Raw genomic sequence first — 8,440 nt, forward strand, 5'->3', positions numbered from 1 at the left:
GCTAACTAGGGGTGAGGGCCTTAGTTAACTTTTGATCATGACACGTAAAATTTGCGAGCTATTTCGATGGTAAAGCTAAGACTTCCCGCTCAAAACGTTCTCAGGCGTCCTTCACTGAAGCTTTTCGCATGATCCTCTCCACGTATCGACACGATAACGACGGCTATAAACTCAAACATCAAAACCAAGTACAGCTGTCCGCTCAGCCAATATGAATTACCACGCCCCGGTGAACTCAGTTTTTCCAAGTCAAAAGCTACGCAAGATGATCAAGATATTAACACTAGGTCTTTATGCCATCCAACAAAGTGCGAAAATCTACAGTTAATTTCAAGATAACAAGTTTATCGCGTATCCACGATTATCGGAAGTAAGGTCCGGCTAGTCAAGATGACATTTTGATCCAAGAACGACTTTAACAAGCCACTCACCGGACCCACACCATCCCACAAGTCAGCACACACCAAGATTAGATGCACCAACTACGATTCTTGGTCGCATTCCTACTTCTACACATAGCGCAAATTCAAGACACAATCCAAGGATTACGCCTCTAATATCACACATTGCACAGGTTCGATTTACTACCATTCTGCACTGTCGACACAAACAATCTCAGCGTCAACACTTCGGTCGCAAATTGGTATTGGTCAACTCAGTATCATGCTCAAGTACTGCCCCTGTTACAAGTTGGCTTCCGCGCCCATTGTACTAACGCTGGTCAACTGAACATTACCACGACTAACATCAGGTGTAACACCATAATTCCAAGCTATCCGCACTAGTGCCGACGGCTTCGTCTTCACGTTCAAACCCAAGAAATCAAGTTAATGCGCATTTACCAACACCCCAGTGCTTGGTATCACCACTCGGCTAGCACACTGCGTTCACACAAGGTTGAATCCACGCGTTACTTGCGACATACAGTCATTGTGGGAAAAGACCTCAACCGCAGCTTCGACGAAACCAACACTTCGTCGTCACACAAGTGCAACATCAAGGCATTGATTCTTCCAGAGTTGAAGAGCAGAACCTCATACTAGCCCAGGTCATCAGAGCTTTGGCCAATCAAGCGTTAGAGCACATCACTTTATGCTTCTACTATCGGGCTTCGGTTAGCTTACACACTACGACAAAGTTATCTGGGAAGTGCAAGTACTTCGAGAACCGTAACCTAATATTTTCAAGACTAAAAAATGAATTTAGCTTAGAAATAATCGGAAGTTAATGAAATCCAACTCTCCTAATGATGTGCGTACCTGATCTGTAAACCATCAAAAGAACGAAGAGATGTAGGGACTGGCTAGGTACCCCACAGTGACATTTGTTCTTCTAAGGAATGTGCACCCTCACCCATAAAAGTATAGCCACCACCAGAGTGAGATTTTCCACTATTTCCACCACAAAGCCGACAGTCGGACAACGGTTGGGACACGGTGGTACTGTTAAAAACGTCTGATAGTATTATTGCTTGCTCAGCAAGGCGCGCAATTTCTTCAAACTGCTTAGAGTTCAGTGCCCTTTCGAGAGGAAGCCGATTAGCGAGATGTGCGATTCGTTTTTCTTGCATCCAATCAGCGATAAATCCACCCTTACGGTTGCGGTGTTCGGGAACATGGAAGCCAGACTGTCTATAAACTGGCTTAAATAGTCGAAGCTGTCTTGGCACAGCGCGCAGCCGTCGTTACACCCAGTGTTCGTGTCCAAACAGTTTTACAAGGCTTTCTACACAGGCTCCCGACGATTAGCGGAAAGAGATCTTGGTGCGACGTCGATCTGAACCTGCATTTAGCCGGCTTCATGAAGTCGCTGCGCTTATTGGCGGTTGGCGCAGCCATACGTATTTCGGCCAGAGAATGAAGCAAAAATAGCGGTGAAGACGTCGAAGATCCCATATTCACCAAAAGGCTAGGTCCCCTTTGATGCCCGCTAAAAATCCAGCAAACGGACTGACTATAGAAATCACTATTCTTGTAGCATCACACGCTATCAGAACCTCAATCAAATCGATCATGAAGATGCTTTGATCGCGAATGAAGATCAGCATAGGCCACCATAAAATTTTCATTACGAGCGTGAGAAATAGCCAAATCGGCTCCAGCAATATATATCTCCAGGTAGATATCTGAAAGGAAACCGCTAATCTAAGGTCAAATCGGCTCGGTGCTGACTTGACAGCTTTCTCAACCCGTGCAGACGTGAGCACGTTTTAGCTTGAACCGTCACTCGGCACCAAGGCACAATAATAGGTCAACCAGCTGCCAGGAGCCATGGACACTGGTTATTCCTCCTGGAAATATTCTAACACGTGCACACGAAGTCTTTCATAATGAGAAACGACACCCCTTTGTAGGAGTCGTGTAAGCCATGTCAAGCACGTGCTGTAGGGTTTTTCATTACACTCTAACTCGACTCTACCCGGCCTGGAGATTGAACCTGGACCTCCCGGTCATGAAGTGAGCGGCGAACCACTGCACCACAGGATCGGTCACACGAAGTCTTTTAGCGACTTATCGCATCGACAACTAGGGAGAACTTGCGAAACTGGAGAAGCCGTATTTAACTCGGCCGTAAGAATTTGCTGCCATTAAGAAAATTCGTCAGAATCGTCACGAACATAACATCAGCAAGAAAATTGAACTTCTTCTGGGCGACAAGTTTTAGCTGGAGGAGTCGCACCAAATGTGCACCAAAGAGAACGTAGCTGCCCGTTCGAATGTAGTTTGCTCGCTCGAAATAGGCCAGTCATTGTTTGCTTCACGTTCGTTCCGATGGACACGATTTCTCTTTGCTAGGAGTAGTCAACGGCATCATGCGACCAACACACTTAAATAACCAGTGCTCCGGCAATTTGTTGTGATACGAAGAAGATATCCCGTAAACATTTTACGTGACCAGCGTTCCAGCACTTGAGCAAACGTAATTTCAAGCTCCTGTATGCGACGGTCCTTGTGCGTGCCCTCAGGGTCGAGCGCAATGAAGTACACCAATCGGTGCCGAAGAGACTCTTAAAAGGCTGATGACTTGGATTTATGAAAATCAGACGCCTTCACAGCAGCCTTACAAGTAACTGATCTTTGAGACTAACCGTGCATTGTCAATGAGTCAAGACGCACTTCGGAATGACACATCCTCAGAATCAAATCCCACGACTATCTTGAGCACAAAAACACACTCAATGTTGACAAAATACACCTAGCGCGTCTTCGAGCATTTTAAACATGGATAAAACGCGCGAACGAGTAATGTGGTCCGACACGTCATCTACATCAAACAGTAGGTGGCCAATCAGTTTCTCAATAATATTGCGGTTGAATGCTAGAGCTCCGTATTTAACGGGGGGGTAAGCTTGATTAATGACCCTGCCGAAGAAACTAGACTTCTTAGAAGGTAGAGAGCTGTTGGACCTCGGCGTATCTTCCAAGGCGTTTGTCTCCTGGTGACGTGTACAAAAAATATTATTTTAAAATATAAATTTATAATCATAACTCATAAACCATAAATTAATTAATAAGTAAGAACAAAAACCAACACCTATCACAACGCAACGGAGTCGTTACTGACCGTGCGCGCGAGTTCCGCTAGCGCTCAGAGCCAGGTTCTGCCTCTCATTCAAATTTTAGACAGATCTAAAACGTGACCAACCGCATGGCGCCTGTTGCCTCGTCGATTTCAGTAACGACCAAAACGAGTTGGGCACATTGGCCTCGCTGAAACGGGGTATGCAGACCTTCCATGGCATTGCAAGGCGCGTTGACTGACAAAAGAGTGTTTGCGTCAGTTAGTCGAGGGAAGTAGGAACCGAAGCTTAGACGCTGAAAGGTTTGATCATATAAACAGTCTTGTTAACAGTGGGGCCTTTCGAGTTCTGACTGACGGAACTTCGTGGGATGAATACGCACAAACCCAGTATTAAAGTGACCTGACCACCAAACCATTATCTTCATCTGAGTACAGCTCCTGTGTTGTGCAGTGGTTTATTAAGCTGATGATCCAGTGATCACCGTTTCAATATCTTTCAAGAGCAAGTCTCCTTAGACCCACCGTAAACTCGAATATATTTAAGGGAACAAATTATGCACCAGCATCAACTTACCAAAACATAAAAAATACTGACTCACTCAATAAAGCCTACCCATAATCTTTAGCCTAAAACTGAACGCCGATGACCACTCTGCACAGAAATGCTTTGAATCTGACTACAACAAGAAAGTTCCAGGTCAGCCATAAATGACTTCACCAACGAGAAAATTGCAGTGTATAGGTCGAGATGGCATAGACGTGTTAAGATAAATACGCAGCACATTTCAAGAAGGCTAATTTGAATTCGTTTTCTGTACGTGAAAATGTAAATTTATAAACAATAGACGTATAACTGCAAAATCGCTCTTATTCAGTTTTGAATGACGTCATCTCAACACTTTCACTCGCCGTTAATGCTTGTTGCCCCTCGACAATAGCTTGGTCTTGAAACCCGTTGGCATAAAAACCTTGCTTGTAGCCGAAACCCAACCGGTATGTGGTCCTCGTTATGCCAAGTTCGATCCCTTATATGCTTGATCTCAACTATATGATTTTGTACTACATCCACTGTTAAAATCCAGTAAAACAGTTGGTTTCTGCGTGTTGGGCTTGTGTAGTCCTTTGAATCCTGATGCACAAAGTGCCATGCGTTGATCAAGCTCAACGCGTCAAGCCAATCACGCACTTCCTCTCTCTACCAGTGCCCGGGTGCAACTGGGTAGGTGAAGTTTGATCCAGAAGAATCTATTGTGACGCTGAAGTCACCCATGACAATGTGTGCCGCTTGGTTATCTTCATCCGAGTGGTTGAGAATGAATTGAGTGGGAAGTGCACGAAAAAAATCGACACGTCGTGGAGATTCATCGGGTGCGTAAACAACATGTATATACACCGTCTGAGTACCAAGCGTGGACTTGAGTGATAAAAATCGATTGCGTAACTGGTCCTTGTAGACGTAACTAGTGAGCTCTTCAACTTCGCCAAACGTTGAGGCCGATGACAATATCAAGCCTACGCCATGTATTTCGTTGAAGACAGGAGTCGTGGTGTCGGATCAAAAGCAGCGCTCTCCTGAGTCAGAGATGTGGATATAATGTTCGCTGGTCTGCAGTGAGTCTTTTTTGTTGAACTTTGTCTCTTGATACGCGACCAGTTAATATTCCGAGAGAGTTCGCTGATACGTGTCGAGTTTAGCTGTATTTAATCCATTTGCGTTCAGCGAGACTCCACTTAATGTCTAAGTTCCTCTAGAAGAAGGTTCGCCAATCTAGAGGACATTTTAGCCATCGATTTAGGCAACGATATAGTTGCTATATCATTAATAAAGATCTTCGCCGCATCAGTCCGAGCTAAGCAGAGAAGATTGAGGTCACTCCAGAGCAGAAACGGGAGTGACGAAGCCGTTTGGGGGCAGTAATGCCCAGAAGAGCTTGGAGTTGGAGTTTCACTGGATCGATATATACTTGGGCAAAACATCATCACGAACAAGTCACTGATGGCACTGTGCACCGCAGCGGCTTGAACGTCACTACTTGGAAACATATTCTCGAAGATGATGGCAGCATCAGCTTTGTCTATGTCATAGCATTCTTTCAAACGATCTTTGGATTCCAAAGCTCCACTTTCAGCGACAGGTTCCACACTGATTGCACGATACATCGCGTGCGCTCGAAACAGTTGGTCTCGACGATTGGGAGGAAGCTGAAAATAGCGCCGAAAATAAGCAGGTTGCGCTTGGATAGCTGCCAGGACGCCTTAATGAGATGTCATTTTTAGAACATCTCATTCGATGAACACGTCGATGACATGTTGAAGTTCTACTGTCGAAGCTTGTTCGACTTTAAGAGCGAGGGTACGAAAACTTCTCATTGTACGAGCCTCCTCCACATACAGTAAAAGATCAGACGATGTAGTAAAGCCAGATATTGCGGGCGATCATTCCATCGTCATCCCCGTCTTGCTCACCAGCTTCCAGATCAACATATGGTGGGGGAGTCGATTCAAATCCCTCATCTCGAAGAATGTCATAGCGATTTGGCGATACAGGAATATAGTACACCAGCGAATACGGGTCCTCAACTTCACACTTCAACTTGCACGGAGCGAGGCCGGTTGGCTCGATGTACTTGCCGCCGTCGCGATTGATTATCCCGTATAGCGAGTGCTGAACGAGTTTCCACTCTGGTGCGCCTTCTGGAGCTGCATCAACGATATTGCGCTTCACTCTGGTCCAGTACGACTAGAGGCACGACTGGTGAGCATAGCATGAGCAGATGGCTCGTCTAGTTCTATTGCAACTCGTGTCTTACCTTGTGGCTTGCTGGAGTTATGGGTTGTAACTTTGTGCTCCGCGGCGAACTCTCTTCCATTCATGCTAGCATCGGAAGTGTCAGACGATCGACAATGATGAGGCCGTAAGGATGGCGGCTTTACCCGATTGAACTTGCGTAGCCTGTGCTGCACAAAGCACGGCTTTTCTTCTGAGTCGAAATGTATCCCTCGAAGAGGCTCTCTGGTCGATCTAAAGAGACAACCCACACTTTAAAGAATACAGTGCGTCATATGGACTTCACATAACCATGCACGTGCGTAGGAACAATCAGAACAGGTCTGAATCCTCTTTGCGCGAACTAGTCGTAGATCGCTTGATCTGTAACGTCTTTCTGAAGAGCTGTCATTTGCACTGATCTCGCAAGTTGGATACTCTTCACTACTCTATCGGCTTGTGTCTACACGTGCCACACGTAATCTCCTTTTCGAAAATGTTTTTGTGATTTGTTGGCAATAAAATCGTGAAAATACTAAAGTAAGGCAAAGCATGAATGCAGAAATGAGCGCCTCGCTAAATGGAGTGCGATCATTTTGGCGCTCACTCTTTCACTCCACTGTTGTCTATTCCTGACTTTGCGGCATTAAAAAATCAAAGATATTTTAGATAGAAATTAGTCCGAACGTGTTAATTGAACTCACAGCTGAGGACACTGACAAGTTGTAAAGGTCTCTCGCCGTTTGTGGCTGCAATGTCATGCGATTATAGTTTGCCTGATTTCAAATGCAATCTGGAATATAACAGAGCGTAAATCATTGGTTTATCGACCTTTTCTGAGCAGCACAAGCAGCTGCAACATCCACAAGACAAGAGAATACGCATTGCAACATTGAGGAAATGAATTTTGAGAACGACCATTAATTTTGCCAGCTCTAAGGTCAATTAGAGTTTTCATGATAACTATCAACCCGCTGAAGGTACCATGCATCGTTGCACAAACAGATGTACCGCACCGTGTTATCAACAATCTACTTTCCTTTCCAAAATATTTGTGTTCAGGTCAATACTCTTTTCTGAGCATACGCAAACTCGCTCACCAAGCGGCTTCAGACTTGCACGACTCACAGAGTGAACAAAAGTTTCTTCAAGGCTTGAAACAAATGTTGACGGTATACGACTGACTGATTTTAAATACGTGCGTCAAAATAAAAATCAGTCTTCGCTTCAAGTATTGATGACTGGTTGCCTCTGCGCACAGATGTAAAGATAGTAACTCCTGACTATATGAAGTGTCTGATCGATCACTGTAGATTCAAAAGACTTCAAACATAACATAAGATCAGAAAATGTGACAAGCCAGATTAGCCAGGTTGCAACGCAGCTGGGCCAGCGAGCAATAAGGCAGCCTTCCTTCACATCCCAAAACCCAAATGTACATGTTCTTGCGGCAAGAACCGCAACTGCGCTAGTGGCCAGCGATGCATACCGCAAATTTATGCATTTCGTTACTGAAGATGAAGTGTAATAATATCTCATGTCTTGAATAGGCAAAACAGTAAGCACTAACTTCTAGAGTCTTCGACTCCAAGAATTAGTGTAATTGTTAATCTCTATCAAAATTGAAAATTTACCACAACTTTCCAATCAGTAACACCAGACACAATCTCAAACAAAAAATGAATATAACGTAATTTGACAGTGAATTTCTTTTTTTTAAATTAAATACTAAGAATTATATATTTCTTTTCTTATGAAACTGCTCACTTCAGTGTGCCTCTTTTATGAGGCGTTCAAACATTCTAGCAGCCACCTGCTCATTATCTGCGGGCTCTCGCTTGATTTTGTCATTAAATATTGAACTTCACCACAATATTCGATCGATTTTGAATGTGTGTCCGAAAGAAGCGCCTGTCAACGGGCGTCCATCACTTGTATGTCGAATTTCTTTAATAAAAGTTCGCCCTCATCATTTCCATAATCGACCGGACTCGATATTGGAGGGCTACATCGAGGGTAAGTCATCATTTGATCAGTCAGAAATATAATACATTTCAAGAGCTAAAATGCACACCAGTATTAGAAAAGGTGCTTAGCCAAATGCCTCGTCATCTAACTAGTGACGCGCATGAATGGATTAATGAGATTCCC

General features: G+C 44.4%; 4 protein-coding genes across 4 annotated transcripts; 1 reads left to right on the forward strand and 3 right to left on the reverse strand.

The window, feature by feature from the left end:
- Window positions 1-1,546: 1,546 nt before the first annotated feature.
- PHALS_07147 (uncharacterized protein) lies at window positions 1,547-1,780 on the forward strand (the record flags this gene model as incomplete). The annotated part of the gene is made up of 2 exons (XM_024720565.1): window positions 1,547-1,605; window positions 1,672-1,780. The coding sequence occupies 2 exons, from the start codon at window positions 1,547-1,549 to the stop codon at window positions 1,778-1,780; spliced, it is 168 nt and encodes a 55-aa protein (XP_024585751.1).
- A 1,030-nt stretch (window positions 1,781-2,810) lies between these two features.
- On the reverse strand, window positions 2,811-3,131 carry PHALS_07148 (uncharacterized protein; the record flags this gene model as incomplete). The annotated part of the gene is made up of 2 exons (XM_024720566.1): window positions 2,811-3,007; window positions 3,089-3,131. 2 exons carry the CDS (start codon window positions 3,129-3,131, stop codon window positions 2,811-2,813), a joined length of 240 nt encoding a protein of 79 aa, XP_024585752.1.
- Window positions 3,132-5,314: 2,183 nt separating this feature from the next.
- Window positions 5,315-5,682, reverse strand: PHALS_07149 (uncharacterized protein; the record flags this gene model as incomplete). Its single annotated transcript, XM_024720567.1, has 2 exons — window positions 5,315-5,333; window positions 5,411-5,682. 2 exons carry the CDS (start codon window positions 5,680-5,682, stop codon window positions 5,315-5,317), a joined length of 291 nt encoding a protein of 96 aa, XP_024585753.1.
- A 2,521-nt stretch (window positions 5,683-8,203) lies between these two features.
- On the reverse strand, window positions 8,204-8,419 carry PHALS_07150 (uncharacterized protein; the record flags this gene model as incomplete). Its single annotated transcript, XM_024720569.1, has 2 exons — window positions 8,204-8,350; window positions 8,414-8,419. 2 exons carry the CDS (start codon window positions 8,417-8,419, stop codon window positions 8,204-8,206), a joined length of 153 nt encoding a protein of 50 aa, XP_024585754.1.
- Between the last annotated feature and the right edge of the window lie 21 nt (window positions 8,420-8,440).

The sequence above is a fragment of the Plasmopara halstedii genome, assembly GCF_900000015.1.
Source record: "Plasmopara halstedii genome assembly, contig: Scaffold_3060, whole genome shotgun sequence".
NCBI lineage: Eukaryota > Oomycota > Peronosporomycetes > Peronosporales > Peronosporaceae > Plasmopara > Plasmopara halstedii.